Source organism: Vanessa atalanta, chromosome 19, assembly GCF_905147765.1.
Source record: "Vanessa atalanta chromosome 19, ilVanAtal1.2, whole genome shotgun sequence".
Taxonomy (NCBI): Eukaryota; Metazoa; Arthropoda; class Insecta; order Lepidoptera; family Nymphalidae; genus Vanessa; species Vanessa atalanta.
This window is the reverse complement of record NC_061889.1, coordinates 10,000,452-10,023,124: the sequence shown is the minus strand read 5'-3', so window position 1 is coordinate 10,023,124 and position 22,673 is coordinate 10,000,452. Positions and strand designations below refer to the sequence as shown.

Genomic DNA, 22,673 nt, shown 5'->3' with positions numbered 1-22,673 from the left:
ACAGGTAAATGGTCGCCACTGCGTCACAGACATTGGTGCCATAAAACTATAACCAATATTTACATTGCAAATGCATCACCCACCTTGGTGAGATTTTATGTGTCTTGTGCCTTCAGTTACACTGGCTCACCCATACTCCAAGCCAGAATAATACAAAGTATTGCTGCTTGGTGGCAAGGTAGGTAATTTATAAAAAAAATGTTATCATTGTAAGAGATGATTATTATGATAATTTAATACTCACAACTGGCCATTCGCAAGGAGCACGTCTGCTTATCCAACGGGTAGAGCTTGAGGTTCATGGGGCAGGAGAGAGTAAGGGAAATTCGGATGCTGTACAGCACGTTTCCGTTGGGGAAGATACGAATGTAAACATTCGGCATGATTATGTTGTGGAAGTGACCTTCCTTCTCATTGGAGAAGAAAAGATCCGGCATCCATACTCTGTTCGCTTCCGTCAGGGTTAAGTACTTGAGACGACCTGGACGAGAAAGTATTTAAATATTTATTCAAACTAAAATTACAAAAATAGTTTACTATTTAAACATAAATATTATTTTTGAATGTTCCAGCTTCAAAAATATGTTATTTATTGAGGAATACTCGTAATTATGTTTCGGGAAGTCTACGTACCCATCATCACGGAGTGGTCATAATGACGTCACCGAAGCATGACGAAGATTCCTTCGACAAATAACTTTAGTGAAATCGGAACATTATTTTGACAAGATTAAGTTCCTTTAAAATTTTATTCCATATTTAGTTCCTTGACGATGTTTAATGAAATTGAATATGATAATTATTATAAGAATAAAAGATAACTTGGAGCCTATATGTAAACCTCAACCCAAAATGTATTTCTATTCAAGAAATCTCATTGATGCGTTACTGCGTGACAGAAGAACGAACAAATAAACCAGCTACCACACTTCCCCATTCATAATAAAAGTATTTTTAATTCAATCTTAATCAGACCAAGATAACATTGGAATATTAGTTTAGTTTTTCCTAAATATCCTAAAATTAATTGAACACTGATCTATCTCTTTCTCTCATTACTGATTTGACATTAGAAAGAAGAAGATAGCATTGTTTAACTAGTCACTCCCTGAACAAGATGAATAAAGCCGTTAGTATTTAATTTCACTTACCCCCCAAGTTATTAAACTTGAGTCTCTCATCTAACCATTGCTCCCTGAACGTCAATTGAACGGAGTATTCCTGAAAACATATTCATTTATTTGAAAACTGTTCCATGAGGCTGAATTATCCTTTGGGATATAATCAAAGATGATTTCCAAAAACATTTATTTGTTGAGTGTAGGCGAATGAAAAAAAAAAAAATATTGATTAATCCCAAAAGGATTTAATCTAAAAAAAAAACTATATTTAATTGGTTCAAATCTCGTAATTCTATAGGCATCGTTATCGTCTGAATTATACTAAAAAGCTGTTTGGGACTGCAGGTATTAAATGATTTTGTCGCCGAAGAACGAAAAAAATTGACACAGCTTTTTTTACAGAGAGAACACTAGTGAGAAAATGAATTGAATTTAAATTGCTAAGATTCTGTCGCTTTATAAAGTTCTTGGCAACAATGCCAATAGTGTTTGATTCAGCCAATGGGTGCAGTTTTGTCGGCGACAATATCAATTCCTTGATAGATTGAGGCTGATGTCATTGTGTCTTACGGGGCAGCACAAGTCTACGAACTTGCTCGTTTATTGTACGGTATAATAATTTGTGCCAGCGAATTTAGGTGCATAGTTTATTAATTAGCCAATATGATCAATACAATGTATTCAACGAATAATCAATTAAAAATATTTAGAAAAAAAAATGTTGGTGTCGAAGGGTCTTTTCATTTAAAATTATTATAACATCAAAATATAAAAAAAATCAGATCCATCGACATCAAAAGAGCAAGTCAAATGAATTATCGTAACATAGAAAGCTTGCTACATAATATTATGTACATAAATAGAACATGCTATAAAAGTTAGCTTTTGTATTTAATTACAGATTAAAAAATCTTCTATAAATAATCGAATTATAAAAGTATATACAACCTCTTCAACCACAAAATGAGAAACCGAACAACTTTGAAATTGTGTTGACGAGACATTGACATTGACATTAGTCGAGATCTTGTATAATCTATGGTAATCATAATATCACAATTGGGCGTTATGTATATCGTATCTTACTTTAGAAGTAAATTAAAGTTATAAGTCAAGTGGAATATATATGTATGTATCATAAATAAAAATATATTCATCGAGAACGGTTTGTAGTGCACAATTTAGCATTTTAGCATTTTTTTGCTAAAATGCACAATATAGGAGAACTATTAGCAATTTACATGGATTATATCAATCAATACAAGCCGAGATGGCCCAGTGGTTAGAACGCGTGCAACTTAACCGATAATTTCGGGTTTAAACCCAGGCAAGCACCACTGAATTTCATGTGCTTAATTTGTGTTTATAATTCATCTCGTGCTCGGCGGTGAAGTCATCGTGAGGAAACCTGCATTTGTCTAATTACAATGAAATCCCGCCACATGTGTATTCCACCAACCCGCATTGGAGCAGCGTGATGGAATATCCTCCAAACCTTCTCCTCAAAGGGAGAGGAGGCCTTAGCCCAGCAGTAATGTAATGTAATGTCAATCTAAGGTTTACTAAATCTTTAATTCTTTTTCGATTGATTCGATCGAGGATAGGGTATATTAAAGTATACGTTAAACCCTAATAAGTTAGTAATGATAATAATTGTATAGATAGAATATCCGGAGAGGAAGACAGTGATGGATGCCCAAAAAATTGATCACAATGGATTACTTAAAATATTGGCTACGTGCCAGACGGGAGTCGTAACGTACCCACCATTTATCGAATGTTTTATAGTTTTTATACGATACCAAAAGGGAAGCCGAAGGTATACACAATATGCTTCCCGTTATATGTCAAAGCTGTCAATAAAATCTCATTGGAATTCTTCAAATTGGAATTCCAAGAAAATACGATGAATGTTTTTCAAAAGCTAACTTCTATAAAATATATCGATATAAACAGAATTCAGTTGATTTTACGGAGTTTTATTAATTTTTCACCTGTAAGAATCGTCATGCAACTGTTATCCCAAAATATAACTACGGAAACGATCAAATTTATGTGAATCGAGACTATAGACCGTTGAGTGATAGTGATGTGCTTATAAGATTTTATATCGATATAAATGTTTCAAAGGAATCATGCGTCCATTCCTTTAAATTCAAGCACAATTTATAAACCAACTCACCGTTTCGCATTCGTCGATGGAATGCTTGGTTATACCTTCATGCAGACTCAAGGATCAGTTAACTAGAGCTACGGTACGGTATTACTAGCTTCAGGGCGAGGGTCACATATTGCGGTCTGGTGGTCAGCCACCGAACAGAAGCACCGAACCGAGTGCGGACGCGACGTTTGATCTCGATATAATAATAACTTTACACAACACAAATTCACATGAACAAGACAATATCAATTATTTCACAGTCAATGTACACGACCAAAATAGTTTTTATGTGTAATCATTTTCCAAAGTATAATTGCATGACAAGAACGTAAATTGAAGCATGGAAAAAATGAAACGAAACAAAAGTATGAGATGAATGTTTGAGGGTGCGGGCCGCGTTGTCTCGTGTCCTAATCGAATATACAAAGCGAGTCGTTAATCGAGTTAATCTAATATCTTACAATCAAATCGATTTTTAATTTAATAAAACGTGCTGATTACCGAAGCGGTTGATATTTGTGCTGACTACTTGTATGCCAATATCCATCAGGTGTTTATACAAAGAGTACCGGAACGTGCCCTCTAATAACAAGGTTGTACAAAATAATAATAAATAAAAATAAAAAAACAAAATAAAATAAACAAAAACGAAAATATAAAACAAAAATAACAGGACTCTCATCGGTTACTTTCATTTCGAAAGAAAACGTTTTCGTTTTGTTAAAAATTTACAGTTTCCGCAGCACCGCACCGTGATTAATAATATCTTCGACTTTTACGTGTGTATAAACACTTTTATCGGACTAATGAACATTCAGGGAATAAAAAAAGTGCAAAATATACATAAATGTATATGTATATATATAAAACTAAATAAAAGGAAAAAGGAACAAAAAAATATAATTATAAATGAATATAATAAATAAACACAAACATACCCAAATTATGTACGAACACGATAGCTTGAGAACGTTTAGCGCAGTGCATCAATGCCAGATATTCATCTGTTTATCGCTAATTTTATTATAAACAAAGCTTCGAAACGTCATATATATTTACAGGACTCGACACACGTGTGGGACGGAAACTTTGTTTTATAATAAAAGCGACAGTGACTGTTTGGTTAATTGGTCACGTGAAACCACTCACCATTTTGTAATCATCTATTTTGCTGATGGATCGGAGATACAGGTTGACGCGAACTAACGTTGGCGCTTCGCCTTTGTGAGAAAAAAGACAGGTATTTAAAAAAAAAATTTAACCGCTTTCGCTTATGAAACATTTTAACCTTTCAAATGTTAAACCAAACGATAATTTAGAGACGAAAGTTAATGGAGTAATGTTAAATATTGAAACAGTCAATGAGATGGAGCCGATACATTCAGGCGTCGGTCCATTCCATTATGATAAGCCGATGAAATATCAGCTCGTTAAATTATAAAAATAATCGTTTATTCTAAAATTAACAAAAAAAAAAACCAATTGCAATATCGATTTAAAATCTAATAAAAATAAATCGCTGGAAAGTATCGAGTGAAATGAAAACCGACCTTCCAATAATTTATTAGATCCGAGATCGCAGGAACTCTTAAAGCAGCTATAATGGGATAAAATAAAACGCGCGCTAAAAACGATTTTGGTCGTCAACACCAAAGAGAGGAAGAGAAAAAAAATAATATTATATAAAACTGAACTTTACATTAAATCGGGTAAATCTCTCCACAAAACAGAAGGAGCGAATTGCCCATTCATTTGACTTGTTAGAGAAAATGAAAAACCGATTCAAAGGAATAAAAACAATCTCATACATTATCTTATTCTATATGCATGGCCCGATCGGTCGTTGACTTACCATTGTGACGTCATCGATTTTTGATATACTTCGGACAAATATATTGACGCTCACAACCGCTGGCCCATCTAAGTACCAAGCAAAATATACGGTTGATATTATATTACAAAATAACTAAGCCCTATAGGAGCAATCATTTCGTGTCACGCGGTGCCGACTCTGAAAACCACACACTTTTTGCTTTGCTATTTTACTCACCTTGTTCCCTGTAAATTTATATGTTCAAGTCCTATACGGTACCTATAATGTCAATGATACAAAAGTCGATGAAATAATCATTAAAAAAGGAATGACGATGAAAATAAAACAAAGTATAAAACAAAAAAATTAAAATATTTACTTACAAAGACAAGTTGGCTTGTTTATAGGAATTTGTGTTAGTGTTCAGGCCAGGAATTCAAAAAGTATAAATCATTAAAAATCTTTATCATTCACGTAAACAGTTATTTGTAAAGAATGTTAAATATTATTAAATTTTACTGATTAAAATTATATGTAATAAAATTGTGTTAATCTCGTCAAATGTGCAACACATGTGTTGGTAATGACTAGACTCAAAACTGATAGGATGAAAATAAATGTAACTTCAATAGTACACGCTCCCACTCAGACTGTAAAAGAAAAGCCACGCGGAGCGTGCGGAACATTATAGTGAAGCAAGAAAAGCGAATACAAATTCAAAAGCGATCGCAAGTTCCCGGTAGTAGTGTGGTAACTAAAGATATGTTAATACGTCAATAATTAATTATTAAAGTGACACTTGAGACTACTAACATAAAGATGAAGACATACTACCGGAAATTTGTATTCGCTTTTTATTTTGTATTTGCTTTTGCTGCTTCACAATAATGTTCCGCACGCTCCGCGTGGCTTTTATTTCATAATATGAGCGTTCCTACGTCTAAAATAGATAAAGAATAAACAAAAAAACAGACCAAAACAATTAACAGAATAACTTAATCTATATACGAGCAATTGATGAGCCAAATCTGATTTAAATTTTACCATTCGTAACGTAGTTATTAAGTTTTTATAATACAGTCGTTTTAAGAAGGTTATTGACCAACATGTATTTATATTTAATTTTCATGATTTATATCTTAAAATCAGAAAAACATGCATATTATAATTTTGAATTAACAATATGGATGGATTCTTCAAACGAGTGTTAATCTCGTTTCAAATTATTTATATTTCAATTATTCAATTATAAATCTATAATTATACTTATTGATATCGTTATATATTTAAATTAAACAGTTGACAAATTATTATTTAGTTTGTTTAAAATGAACATAGATTTTATTTAATACAACAGATAATAATAAAAAAAAAAAGTTTTTATTTAAAACAATCGAAGCACGCCCGCACTCGTGCGGCGTTTAACTAACTGATAAAAGTCCACCGGGCCGTAACATGAGTTTAGTTAAAATACTCACAATAAACGACTTTCTAGACATAACTTATTTAGTAACCATCGACACTGCTAAGATATATATAAAAAAATGGTTCTACGTTCGCGTATTTATGTCTCGGAAGTCGTCGAATAAGACACTCAGAATCACTTTCAGGCATTGGATTGGAATAATTAAAAAAAAAGACATAGGATTCGACAGGATTCCTACAGGTACTCCCTTACCATAGAGTTACGAATATTAGTAATTAATCAAAAATATATACAAAAAGTTTTATTACTGGATTTCGGTGAACAGATTTGATTTACTGTAATATCAAAAATTATTCGCTTTATTTTTTAATAATAATGGTGGGTTACGGCAAAATGGCTCTTAAATTGATTACTTTATTATATCATTTGTAAATCATTTATCTTTCTTTCTCGATACGACGTAATTACAGCTGTTTCGTTTCAAATATATCAAATCACCAGTATTAATAACAATTCCATGGTAAGAGATTAAGCGGTTTCATTGTCCGATATCTCAATCTAGAATACGTATACAAAAAATTGTCTATGACAATAATTCGAAAAAAGAACACGGTGTTGCCACAGTAAAAAAAAAATTACATCAATAAATATGAATAAATACATATGAAATATGCAGTATGAGATATCGTACAAACGTTTAATTCAAAGCGAACGACCGTTGAAGACTATTTTTTATTTCTTGAAATTTACTAACCATCTTAATGTCACTTATTGTGGTAATACTTCGGACGAACAGGTTTATATTAACTATTGCTGGTCCATCTGTTAAACATGTTATAGCGTCTTACGTCCTGAGTGTTAGATATGATTTATGAATATGGAAACATTGGAAGAAAGAAGGATTTCGAATAATGACAATTCAAATTTAACGATAATCTTGTGTGGCCTTACAAGGAGCCGGCTAGCTCAACACAGTTGTCGAAACACAGCATTATGTCTGGTCCGAGGTAAACGGATATAACGCAAAACTTGATTACATTGTTTTTTAAGACTTTTTAATTATTTTGCTTTATATCATCTTATTATTAATAGAGATCGACAAATAGATTGGTCAGATAACATTCAGAATGATTCCTATTGTTGTTAAATCGGTTATTTACCATAACTATAAATACAGTTTTTTTATTTTTTAAAACTGATAAGATTTCAATATCAATACTTATACGACATGAGTCGAGATGACCCAGTGGTTAGAGTACGTGAATCTTGATCGAAGAATAGAATTTTCATTATCGTCATCTCTTGCTCGGTGACAAAGAAAACATTGTGAGAAAATCTATGATGTTAGATGAAAATCTTTCACACGTGTATCCATCAAGCCGCAATGAGACAGCCTTGTGGAGTAAGTTCCAACCCGTCCCCTTAAAATGGAGAGCCTTAGCCGAGCTGTGGTATATTAAAATGTTACTTAATTTTTACTAAAACAATTTCTTATCTGATCTTCTTAATCCTATAAAAGATACATAAAAATTCGAAACAGTTACAGAGTTATTATTAAACACAAGTTAACGACTTAATTTATTGTAATATTTTGGTACTTATATATAAATAAAATTAAAGATTTTTTCGAAAAAGTTTTCGAAAAGAACAAACCACCTGCCAATTATATAACTCACCAGAGAAAATTACAGCTAATATATATTTTGAATAAATATAATCATTAAAACAAATAAAATGTAATATTAAATTGTGTGTTTAGCATTCATAAATAATTACTTACGATTTAAACAAATATTAATAACGATAATGCCTGTTTTGTCTGAATTAATTATATTCTCATTTTCCTTTCTAATTGCTTATAGCTTTTATATTTGGTGGGACTAGTCAAACTAATGACTGTAACATCGCTAGACCCATAAACTATTGCTTTAATTATATTTAAATATTGTAATACAAAGTTCTTTATGTTCTTAAACAGTTGAACACATTGATTCTGATTAAAATTACAAAATTACATGGTGGCATAAGCTCCAAAATATTCTCCTAAAAATAGGGGACGCCTTAGCCCAACTGATGTTCATTTAAAGATGTTACTTTTTACTTTTACTATTATTTAAAATATCATAATTACGAACTACACAAATAAATCGGGTAAAGCAATTTCCTTTAAGTTCAAAATGATCTATTTATATGACGCTTTGTAATGTAATTCCAATAAAATTCCACTAATTTATAGTATCGAGGTCATCTGATGGTAGCAACGAAGAGTTGAATAGAGGGTCTTTTCAATGGCCTCAATAAACAACTCAAGTTTAGGATCATTTGGTTAATTTAGATTAGTTCCATACAACATGATATACATCATGTTGTACACAATTGAATCTTAGTGAATCTTGCAATTACATATTAACTTTTGAACTATTGTTCTCTTATTGAATAATAAATAAAATTAGAGGTATTCTATAAGAAGAAACTCAACACTCGCCGCAGAAAACGAGCGTGTAAAGCCAGAGTGATATGCGATATTCACTATAATAATTATAAAATTTGTAGGGTACACGTGTACAAATGGCGTATCACCGTAAGTCGGTTACAACATTTCACATTTTTCTAAGTTAATTCTTACACAATCGTCTTGAAGATGATGAAATTATTAGAAGAAAACACTTCGCTTTTACGAAATTAAAACTTTTTTAGTTTTTGTAAGCCATTAAAATTAAAGGTGTATTTAAGGGCTTACCATAAACAAAGAAATTTTTAACTGCGAATTTTGTTTTTTGTCAATATGTGATTGCTTACATACATTCGATATAAAAAAGAAATAGTCAAGAGGTATCTCAGATCAGAAGTTTTTATTCAATTTGTGGTAAGTAATTGATAATTAATAAGAACATCTTTGAATAAAATTAAATTATTAAATAAATTTTGCTTATTATTATGGATAACCTATTAATAGTACCAACATAATAAAAGCATTTCATTTATTCGCCAGAGTATTGTCAGTTTATCCAATATACAAATACGAACGACTTAAGTGGGCAGATGGTTCTTCAGTCAGTTTTCTTCTTACAGATATCCTCAATTGACGCTTACATTATCTATTCAAATATTTTACTGTGTGGGTGTTTACGATTACTAAATAACACTTCCACTATTCAATGAACAATTTTTCACTTAACTATAATGGTAACCATTTTAGGAGGATCCTCTCTGTTTAAAATATTTACAATAACGCTTGTGATTTGTTTCGGTATCCTTCTAATAAATGTTGCAACATAAAATAAAAAAGAAATATCAATTTGAAAATCTCGAATAAATTATATTGAAAAAAAAAAATAGCTGAATAGTAAAGCCGGTGTTCCACAAGGACCTATTTTATATTACACTTTATTTTTTGTCTCTGTTTTTGATACCATGATTATATTCAAAATATAAAATATTGTAAATTATATGACGAATTACATAAAAAGTATTTACGTAATTTTGTCACTGCAATTGCTACAAATAATGATATTTTTCAATTAGATAATGATAAAGTGCGAAGCAGCGTTGTGCCTCTTATCATAACATCACTTAAAGTTTACAGTTTGGATTTTATATGGAGCATATTCATAAATAATTTAGATGTATTTTTTAATAATTATGAAGATGAGTTACTTACCAGTTCCATTGATTCCGGAGGGTCTGATGCGGGCGTCGTAACGTCCTGGACCAAGGATCTGGTCCAGGATCTGTTTCTCTTTCTCCCTGAAGTTTATCTTCGCATTCATACATCTGAACATGAGCAATACAATTTATTTGTTGTCCACTTTAAAAAAATATATGAATCAATTGATTATATTGACAATCTTATCATTGACATTACATATACAGCTAATGCCAATAAAACGAGACGAGAGAAGGTGAATTACATCATAGGTTCCATGATTGGTCTGATGTTGTAAAAAATAAGGAATGGAGAATCTACCATCACCTAGATAATTTAACCTTCCATTATTTAATAGAGACAAAATATTTTTCTACATTTTAAAAGTAAACATTTCTGAATCCTATAAAAACACAATTCTTTCTAATTTCTTAATACGTAATTGGGAACAATGTCAACATTTCAACCGTCTGACAGCTTCGGTTTCAGTTGTCTTACCCGTCATTTATTTTTAACATTCTATTAGAACATTTGTTAGCTAACATTTTATTTAGAACTTTCGACATTACATTTTTTATTTCAAATTCAGCGACATTTTCTTCATTTCTTTTATGAATTTTGTTAGTCTGTTTGCGATATAAGTGTAGATTCAATTTAAAACCAATTCAATTTTTTCACATACTTTCAGTGGTGGCAATACAATTTGGTGTAACTTTATTTATTTTAGTCATTGAATAAAATGTAGCTAGTTGTTGAGCGTTGAGCTTACCTGGGTGGTACCACCCACTCATCACAAATCCTACAGCCAAACATAAATATTTTTTATTGTCGTGTTCTAGTTCGAGGGGTGAGACCACGTTTGTGTTACTACAGGCACAAGATAAAAAAAAAGATACATCTTAGCTCCCAAGGAAGGTGGCGCAGTGATGATGTAAGGGATGGTTGATATTAATTACGATACCAATGTCTATTGGGCGGTGGGTGTTGAACGATTGTGTGCCATCAGGTGACCTCTTTGCACATTATATAAAAAAACTCGCCTCATCTTGATAACTTATTCATAAACTAATTATTAACTATTGACGACAAAAGAGCCGAGATGGCCCAGTGGTTAGAACGTGTGCATCTTAAACGATGATTTCGGGTTCAAACCGAGAAAAGCACCACTGAAATTTCATGTGCTTAATTTGTGTTTATAATTCATCTTGTGCTCAGTGGTGAAGGAAAACATCGTGAGGAAACCGGCATGTGTTTAATTTCAGCGAAAGTCTGCCACACGTGAATTCCACATACCCGCATTGAAGCAGCGTGGTGGAATATACTCCAAACCTTCTCCTCAAAGGGAGAGGAGGCCTTAGTCCAGCAGTGGGAAATTTACAGGCTGTTAATGTTGACGACAAAAATTCAATTGTTGCACGGTCCATAAATACAATCCACATGAAAGACCACACATGAAGCCGTGTTTAAAGTTTGCCAATAATAATTCTTCATTAAAAAATATACTTTTCAATTGAATTCTTTAAATACCAGCATAGTTGGAACGAGTACGTATTAACCTTGGGATTCGTAAATAGTTCAAATTCCTGTTGCTATACTATCGTCTCTATTTAAATGTAGCAATTGCTTGACTCGAGATAAAGCGACACGTCTGCGAAATAATGCACTTAATTACTGTCAAATTTATTCCTCGACGTTATATTTGAACACTGGCGCCCGCCCGATGACGACGATGAAGACAATGATATTATTTAAATATAATTTAAACCCTATTGCACTCACGAATTGTGAAATTTCTATCTGTGATTTAAGAAATTGATCGTTAATTTCGGAGATAATATTAGTACAAATAGACAAACAGTATCATTGACAATCATATAATAAATAACATTAAAACTGTATGTTTTTTTTATGATATTGGTAGGCGGACGAGCAAATGGGCCACCTGATGGTAAGTGATCACCACCGCCCATGGCGTTGTAAGACATATTAGCCATTCCTTACATCACCAATGCGCCACCAACCTTGGGAACAAAGATTTTACGTCCCTTGCGCCTGTAGTTACACTTGCTCACTCACCCTTCAAACCGGAACACAACAATACTAAGTACTGCTGTTTAGCGGTAGAATATCTGATGAGTGGGTGGTACCTACTCACACGGGCTTGCACAAAGCCCTACCACCAAGTAACGTAAAGTAACTAACGCCGATTATTTTTTTAAATTACGTATTTTCATCAATATTTATTGAATCTCACAGACGTTCCGTACCCTTGTTGAAATGCGATGGCATTTCAATCTATCAATCTATCAATCAGTGAACTGTAGTCTACCGCTTTAGGATATACACAAGGCAGAGACGTTTTCCGCATCCAGTCGGATCAGATACCTTTCCAGATCATTGTTAAACCAGATTTCTAACAATGTATACTTTTTTGGATTGATCGCAAAAAGGATTTCAATTTTTCATAACTAATCATCATCGACCATAACCGCAGATTATTGAATATCAGTTTTAGGTGGTAGACATCTGACTGACAGACTTACCTATTGCCATTGTCACAAGGGTTTAATATAAAATTCTTATGTTGTATTTTCAATTTAATTAATTATTTTTGTTTTTTAAATAAATACATATTTGCATAGGTGGACGAGCAAATGGGCCACCAGATAGTAAGTCCCACAGCCCATAGAAATTGGTAATTTTAACCATTCCATACATTGTCAATGCATCACCGACCTTGACAACTGAGATGTTATGCACCATGCCTGTATTTACACTGCCTAACTCACCCTTCCAAAAGATCACAATAATACTAAATATCGCTGAAAGCCCTACTACATATTACGAATCACAACTTCTTCTAGCCGGAACACAACAATACTGAGTATTGTAACTTGGCGATAGAATATATGATGAGTGGACGGTAAGATCCCAGACGGGCTTACTCAAAGCCCGACCACCAATATCCTGCTACTTTTTCTCTAATTTGTCTGTTACAAATAAACTTTTCTCTCCCTCTAGAATAATTTTACGAAATATTAAACACCACAGCTAGCAAATATTATGTTTTATTTCTAAAATCATTTATGAAACTACTATCATACATCACAGTGTTGAATTCGCAGACTCCAGATTAATTTCCGTCACATAGTTTTGCGACACACTTGAATTATCGTTTCACAAATTAAATGTTTATTTTAACGAATTCCAGACGAAAATCTAGTATTTATTGAATATTATATTTAGATTTTTTTTATTTTATATATGCAACTAGTTGTCGCTCGCAGTTTCGCTCACGATTTAGGTTTTGATTGTCAGGTGTTAATCATAAAAAGTAAACTATGTCCTTTCTTGTAGTTCAAGCATGATTGTGACAGTGGTTTGGTCATGAAAGAGCAACAAACGGATAGATTTACTTGCGACTTTATAATATTAGTGCAGATGTTGCAACAATGTTAGTCTCCGTGTTGCATAGGCGAAAATTCGTTTCATTGTCCTACTTCACACACTACTGTATCTTATCTATACTATTCATCAAGTTTGTTTGTGAACTTGCTAATTTCAGACTTCATTAGTCTGACTCGGAAAAACTTTTCTCTTTAAATAGCCCAATCATTGAGAAAACTTATAGTCTACTAGTCATGAAGCGCGAAGCGGTAACGTTTAACGATGTTGTAACATTATACTAATTATATATTTATAGTTTTTTTATATATTTTGACTGATCGTATATTGAAGACACGTATTAGTACGTACATAGTGCACGTATTATTTTTATGCACTTACTATTATTTATTTATCTCTCTCTCACACACAGACTTTCAATTAATATAATATATAAACATAAAAAGTGTTTACTTACGTTGCGAGGTTTAAAATGTATAGCACTAGTAGAACAAGGAGGGCGCATGATGGCCGAGTGACGTCCATCCTCCGTCTGCAAAAAAACACAAAAAAAAACTTCAGAAAAAACACCCTCTTACTTTGAACTTTATGTTTATTTATAGGTCACCACTACATAGATGATGGTAAAAATAGTAACTATCCCACATCGCCAATGCGCCACAAACCTTAGTAACTACGATGTTATATCCCATGTGCTTGTAGTCACACTGGCTCACTTACCCTTCCAAAAGATCACAATAATACTAAATATCGCTGAAAACCCTACCGCATATTACGAATCACAACTACACTCTCTACAAACACTATTACTATTTATAACATAGTTATATTAGCACTGGAATTTAATAATATAAAATCTATATTTAAACGTGTGGCATAACAATTAATCTGTTTAAATTTATTGTACTTTTTTTTTCAATAGCGACATAGATTTAAACTTCATCATGATATGCGATTAGTATTCTGTATATCTTAATATATAAAGTTAAAGAACTTGTTGTCTCAAGATCTTGGGATAACTAGCCAGATTTCAACAATAGCCCATTTATTGAGAGAGGTTTATTAAAGAATATATCCCACTAGGGAATTTCAATACGTCTTCCCAACACATGTGACAGAATTACATTGAAACTATAAACATTCAAGTTGAATGAATAGATGAATTATTAACACAAATTAAGCACATGAATATTCAGTGGGTGTAGCCTGGGTTTGTCGCAGTCATCGGTTAAGATGCTCGCGTTGTAACCCAGGTGTCGGGGGTAGACTATGTGACTGCCCGCTGCATGCCACGCTCGCAGTAACGTTCACGATTTTTCACAATAAAATAAACAGTGGATGTTTGTCGTGGTCGCGTGCGTATAAAATTGTAAATTTCTGTCATACGAGTACAATAAGCCAACATGCAACTATATGTGCACAGATATAATTAAAACGTTATCGTTCATTATTAAATAGCGATAAAATTTATAGCTTTTTTAAGCTTGTTAATGTTACCGCTTTCGTTTGCATACATTTTAAATTAACACAGATTTTCATTTTCGTATTCAATCGTACCATATTACATGGTACACTATGGTGTAGCGCATCATTTTCTCATTTCATTGTATTTACACATACCAACTGATATAAATGCGAAATTTAATTTAACCTTTCTATTTCGTGAGGAAAATGTCATATGATTAAATTCAAAATTTCAAAAAGTAGTAAAATTTTTGACAAGTCTTAGTCTCATTGTGATTGTGATACTTTCAGATCAAAATCAGTAAATATCTATTATGACAGTACCCCAGAAGGCTATGTGTGTAGGTACATGCCGGAGAACGCTATAATAATAATAATAATAACGTATCTAGTGAATTAATATTTAAACAAGACTTATGAATAAAACGAATGATAATAATACAAAAATTACCCATTTCAGAAAAACGTTATAAAATATGAAACAAAAAAGAACGATACGAAATTCCTATACAAATTCACGATACTGCTAATAACAAAACTTATTATGAATAAATTGTTAAATTTAATTGCACGACTTCAATCATAGTTCCGCCTAGCTTTATCAAATACTCGACACTATAACATTCCCTCCTATAATTACACCGAGAACTATTCCAACTGACTCCACAAAGGATTGTTAAAAGCACTGCTACGAAGGTATTATTACGCCATAATTCAACTCATACTACGTGTGAAACGTAAGTTTATAACGCCATGCATTTTTTTTATTAAAGTCTATATTTTGCACAAACTATTCTGCCAGTGTCATGGATAATAAAGAATATGAAGGAAAGTTTTTTTTTATTTAGAATCAGTAGAACAGTCGAATTAATTTTTATTTAGTTGCTGATAGTCCTACCGATGATTGAAATGTAAATAGAAAAGTAGAGCCAAGCTAAATTTCTAAGGTCAATTATAATTATATTTAAAGGTTATATTTTCTTTTAAGTTTAAGAAGGTTTTTTTTGTAATTTACATTTCTTATTGATTCCGATATTATTATTAGTTTTATAAATACAAAAAAGTGCGTAAATATACGGAATAGGCTTAAGAATAAAAAAATTACATAGCTCACATACAATTAAGTTTTTTTTTTATAATATAGGCATGCAAACGAGCAGATAGGCTGTTTATCGGTAAAATATCTGATTAGTGGTACTGGGAACCTACCTAGGCAGGATTGCACCTAAGTCCTCGCACCAAGTAAAGTAATTAGTACAACCAACAAAAACGTTTTTAAAAGTCAACTAAAATCGCAGACAAAATCAATTTTACCTTAACTAACCCTAGTAACTTCCGCACCTAAAACATATTTACATTCGACGCTCCCTCTCTAAATAAGTTACTAACGAAAATTGTATCAGCTCCCGACCGCCATTTTGAAAAGGGCGGATGTAAATAAATTAGTTTGAGGGAAATGGCGTATGACACTAACGAAGTTGCGTCGCTATCGGCAATCGATAAATAATGCAACCTACGTTACATTATATTATTTTGTCTAAACTAATTTCAAAATTTAGTACACCCCTCCCACCAAATTTCCTATACCCCATACTGGCCCACTATTGGGTAAAGAAAATAATCTCTATTACTTAGAGCATTAAAGCACTCCGAAATCTGTATCTATCAATGTGTTTATCTGCTACACGAAATAACAATGTATCTATATACTTTAGAGTTAAATAAAAGTCGTGAGATCAAATCTGGGCGAAATTATCTATTTAAATTGGCAGTCAAGTTGATCAAATTAAATCTGAATATTATTCGAATAGACTTTATAGCATACCGTTTGTTGCTCAATGTGATTATTATTATATACTAATTAGTCTTGTTACTCCTATATTATTTTGTAATGGCAACATTGAATTAGGAAATTTGTGGCTACAATTCAACAGAATATTTAGATAAGTTTTATACAATACTGAAGCGATAATAAAACGCCGATGCTACCAGCTTCTAAGAAAAAGATATCACTAAGACAGAATCATTAGTTTATAACATTTCATTATAAATTATTTAATAAAACTTCGTCTTTGATTTAAATATAACGTCTACAATGATGACAAGTTAACATCTAGAATAACAATAAATGTGTGTTAAGTATTTGTTTGAATTTAATTTTACATCCGAATTTTTTTAAGCTATGTTCAAATTCTTAATAAAAAATGATTAATAAGCGAGAAAGATAAATGTCAGTCGACATTTATATTATGACAATAAAATAAATGTTGATTTAAGTTCGCTAAAATATACCACAGATTAATAAAATCCCTGTCATAAATTCAGTTGCTTATATATCATGTCAGACGTGAAAAATTTTACACTTGTATTTAAAATAAGTCTCCAAAAGAATTCAACACAGATTTAAAAAAAAAAAAATCTTTCATCATCTGTCAAATTTTCCCACGTAAAAAAGTGACAGCAAAACTAACATCAAATATATTGGAAAATTGCCAAGTATTCAGAAAAGTTACCGGAATACGCAAATAAAGGTAAGCTGTAAAAATAACTCTAATTAGGTACTACTTACAATCACCCTAATACATAATATCACTTTACTTATCATGTATTTTTTAAGTTGTGAAATGCACATTGCACCTTAGCCACATGACACTTATATTTTTAAAAAAAGTATTTAAATAACAAAAAAATTATCTCACATAATACGTAATAATTTAAAAAATAACCTTATTAAATTCAAACCAATAAGGATATTTATTTTTAATTATTTATCATACCTTTATTTAAATCTCTAACCAAGAATGCGCGCGCGTATTCTCAAAACACAAAGTATGTGCCTTTATAAATAACCACAGCGCACGTTTGCCAATTGCACTTCTAAATGTCACACTATTCAAATTAAATACTAAATAAACTGTCTAATAATTTACATGTTAATATCCCACTAATTTCCTTAATATTGTTCACGTCCGTCCATGAAGACAGCTCGTTACTAACTGTCGTTGTAACCGTAATCTGTCAAGTATAATCAGCTAGTAGAGACGTCTACCTAGATGCAGTGCATCTGCGCAGAAGCCATGGCCCCGTGGCTGTATATCTACAACCTTTGAACTACAACAAAATATGTAAATGTCACCATGACAGGTCTATTTGCGACTTTAACGGTTCCTTTATATTCAATTTAACTTGTTTATCGAACGTCGTACTTCGTCGCTACTTGATATTATATGACATGATATTATTATGACATATTAATAATTAAGTTTTTAATAATATGATATAATTTCACTATTGGCTTAATTATATAGGCTCTATTAAATAAAAAAATCAATATAAAAATATACTTCGCAATAATTTATTATATTTTCTCGTATAGGCTCTAAAAAGATATTCGAATTTTTCACAATTTGATGAAAAAAAATAAAAATCGAAAAGTAAATACTACCGAGAAGAAACGTCAAGAAATTCTATAGTTAATTCTTTTCGTCATTAAATTATCATTTAATTAAATATATATTTACGAGTTATATTTATATTTAGGTACATAGAAGTATTTCAAATAACAGCAATAAAAATCGTATCAGATATTATGACTCCCTCGTTCATCCCCTGCTAGTAAAGCTGTTGATCCATTATCATGAGCTATGACCACGATATATATCTGTCAAGAAAAACCTATCGGGTTTTTCTATCAAGTAATAATTTCATTAGCAGCTTGGAGCGCATCCCATTAGATAAGGAGTGAAGAAATAGAGTACATCTGTTGCGCACACTTGTTAATGTACTCAGCCATCTACTGCGCAGTTGGTGCATCAAAGAAAGAACTGCCGCGAAATCCTTTATAAAGAATATTTTTTTATGAAATAGGTGTCACCTGATGGTGAATGGTCCATAGACAAAGGCGTTATTTGATTATTCGACGTCCCTTAATAACCAATGCTTCGCCAACCTAAGCAATTAAGGTGTTCTGTCCCTCGTGTCTTCCTGGAATTTGCGTATCGCAGTAAATAAAACTAAAACTTGCCTTTTATTTTAATATATATTAGGCAGATACTTATTAACCGAATTATAATTTATATAGATTAAACAAAATCCTTTTGGCTGATAGAACCGTTACCTTCGCCAAGAGGAGACATAATAATTAATATAACAGATTTATAAGAACTGATATTCAAAACAAAATTAACTTGAAGGTTATGCTTTGTCCAAGCCCGTCTGGGTAGGCACTCATTATAGTTTATACCGCCAATCAGAAATACTTATTATTGTTGTGTTTGGGTTTAAAGCCATATAGCAATATAACTAACACACAAGAGACATCTTAGTTACGAAGGTTGAAGGCGCATCGGCGATGTAAGGAATGGTTGGAACTGCTTACGGCACCAATGTCCATGTGAAGCACCACATAACATCAGATGATCTATTGGCCTGATCACCTAAAAACTTTAAAAAAAAAAACCCTATATTTTAAGAAAACTGATTATATTATATATTTAGAATATCGATCAATTACCATGATTTTACTTGTTTTCGTTGTCGTAATTCCATAATCAAGATAAATCGTTTTTTTAAACTATTAGTTCCAAATTTAAAAAGTTCGAAAATTAAATGTCAATATTCAGTTCTTGTGACGTGTCTTCTCTATCGCACGTGACATTGGCGAAATAATCTGTGCCCTCTAAAAAATAAATAACAAACAAATAAAAGCCAAAAAAAACTAACAGTGATATTCTGTAAGATTTTTCTGCCTATTTCTCTCGTGAAATGTTTACAATCGACTTACCCATTTTGATACGTGTATCATATATATTTTTTATTTAATATAGTCAACGTCATATATAACGTTTTGATATTTCACGTCCGTTTTCTGCGGTGATATTCGAGTTTCTTGTTACAGAATAGTTCTACAGAGCTTCGTGCAAGTAGAATAAAGGGTTACAGAAAATGTATATATCATAATATACATTTATATTCATAAGCATATTTTTTCCGACAACTCCAACAGTCATCGTCATATTTCAGCCAATTTATACAAAATCCTAATTAATTCTACACTTTCCTACTGAATCATTTCGTTAGTGAAAATCGTATAGTAACCCGTTTAGTTATTCTGGAGTTTATAGAGTACGGACGCGGCGGAAGGACTTTTAAAATAGCAAACGTCAAAAGCAACCAATTCAAACAAAAATAAAGTAGAAAGAGTTACCAAATAACTTTGTACAACAATAACAGCATGTAAATTTCCCACTGCTGGGCTAAGGCCTACATTCCCTTTGAGTCTCCTCATGAGATTTGGAGCTCATTTAACCACTCTAATCCATTGTAGGTTAGTGGATACAGAAGTTCGTTTAACTTAGACACATGCAGGTTTCCTCACGATGTTTTCCTTCACCGAATTATAAACACAAATTAAGCACATGAAAATTCAGTGGTGCTTATAATTCATGAGGTTTTTGCCAGTAAATAAAAGACAGGCGTTTGCCTCGCGATGGTACAGGTACGGTTTAATTAATAAGAAATTAGCTGTTATTTTAAAATCTCGCATAATTATAAATAAAATACTTATGTAGATTTATAAACGAAATATCTAACGCAACAAATTAATACAAACTATTTTAGAAGTTTGTTAATGTGATAAAAATTTGTTGTACCATACGGTGCCACGCAACTAAAAAAATTACAATATAACTTCAAATCTGATAAACGCCACGCCACACGTAACATTAATTTTAATGCTAAATGCTATTTAGTTAATTATTGAGGTTAGATATTTAAATATCGTATTATTCCAAACGCACTTTAGTAATACTTAAAAAATAAGTATAAATATTTTTACCGATTTTCATTTATCACGTACCGATGACACTGTCGAAAAAGTATTCCATTTTTCTTAAAGATTTATAAAAGAAAGGAATTACTATTTTAAGACCATAGTACATATGTTAATTAGCCACGATATAATTACATAAATCAAATTTAGCTGTTGCTACGGACCTTCAAGGTCAGGATCGAAGGTAAAACTTTAATATCTCTAAGGAGGTCGTATATCTTTAGGCTGTTTACACTATTTTAGCGTTTTCTTCCCATGCAGGGCAGACAGCGCCCAAGGCTCACTCACGTACATCATACTTACTCAAGATATGGTTGTTTGCTGGTAGATTAACTACTAACACTTAACCCATATAGTCTTAGTTATATCAAATGAAAATCAATAGTTAACAAACCACACTTAAGTAATGCAAAAATTTTTTTTGACCTTTGGCAATAAGTTTTTAAAAATAAATCGTGATGCAGTCCATGATTATAACTTAAACGTAAAACAATGTTAGTATGAATAGGTAGAATTATAACCCATTTAAATGAACATAAACTTAATAAAGATTAAATATAATCGTTAATATATTGGAAACTTCTCGGTCGCCATTACAAATATGGCCGCTATTTGGAATCTGTCAAATATATCTGAATTAATAATGGCGTCTGAGCTCTATTTAATGGGATATAAATTGTTCCCAGATGCATTCGATTTGGTACATTAAATATAAAATACAATTCGACACTTTATTTCCATTGTAGATTCTTTCTTTATCCACAGCGCCATAATTGCATTGTATTTCAGACAAAATATGGGCGAGGTCGCCAATGTTTTCCACCAACAGATGGCGTTGAGCTTGACGTCACAATTAAAATTTTGATTAATTGAAATAAAATGGAAAAATAATACTTTGCTAATGATTAATATTTAAGTAAACGTTTTATGTAAAATATTAGCTCGAAAATATAAGAAATATCCTATGCTATTTTTATATAAAAATATATAAAAAAATCTAGACGTTATCGATAAAAGTGAGTAATCTTTCTACTGAATTACCTAATTATTATTTCAGAAAAGAGGTTGATTATCTATTTTTGTTTATGGTGAAAAAAAAATTGGTGATCAGTTTTAAAAAACAATACTTACCTTTAGCTACGTCCCATCTCCAGAAAACTCCGGAGCGCGCACTGTCGAAAAGGGACTCTAGAAAAGGGCTTTAAAAAACCACTGCTAAATGTTAAAAAATAATAAAAAAACGCTCTTAGAAAAAGGCTTGCGGCGGCGTCCGGGCGCAGACTGGCCCGGGATGGGCGGTGCAGTACATCTTTATCGATCGGGGTAGCGCGCAGCCTCCGGACCAGACGGGGGAGGTGAGCGTTGTAACGTGCAACGTGTTCATTACCTGGCTAACGAGGGTGCTGCGGACAAAATAATTATTCGCATAATTTATCCAATAACAAATACAACTTTAAAAAACAAAAAAAATTATACTACTTTAAAGCCTTCATTTATGACCTTAGACTAACTATGAATACAAATTTAAAGTTTACACGTCTACAGTAAATAATGCATTTGAATTTAACACATAATTGTTTTACAATTAGGCTTAAAGTCGCGTATGTATATTTAAGATACAAACTGGAAGATATTATATGAAAAACTTTAAAACGGTAATGTACAGGTTGTCATAAATTTCATACAATGGATGCGCGTCATACGCCAGGGGTGCTTGCATCTGGGCTCTCACCAATAAAACCATAGAACGTAAGCAACTCACACTTAACTATTCACCTTTCCAGAACCAACGTCACACCGGAACAAT

General features: G+C 32.0%; 1 protein-coding gene across 5 annotated transcripts in view; it reads right to left on the bottom strand.

Annotated features, from left to right (window-relative positions):
• LOC125071278 (glutamate-gated chloride channel) overlaps positions 1–22,086 on the bottom strand; it is a 28,225-nt gene extending 6,139 nt beyond the window's left edge. For 2 of the 5 annotated variants that reach the window (XM_047681449.1, XM_047681451.1), the window contains exons 1-6: positions 21,998–22,086; positions 14,030–14,104; positions 10,183–10,295; positions 7,276–7,343; positions 1,152–1,221; positions 245–481 (exon numbers count right to left, since the gene is read on the bottom strand). In XM_047681449.1, the coding sequence (XP_047537405.1) occupies positions 245–481; positions 1,152–1,221; positions 7,276–7,343; positions 10,183–10,295; positions 14,030–14,097 (556 nt within the window). In that variant the 5' untranslated portion in view covers positions 14,098–14,104; positions 21,998–22,086. Of the gene's footprint in view, positions 1–244; positions 482–1,151; positions 1,222–4,431; positions 4,503–5,134; positions 5,203–7,275; positions 7,344–10,182; positions 10,296–14,029; positions 14,105–17,813; positions 17,939–21,997 lie in introns of those variants that run through there. The other 3 variants (XM_047681448.1, XM_047681450.1, XM_047681447.1) reach the window with 2 other exon arrangements.
• Positions 22,087–22,673: the final 587 nt, after the last annotated feature.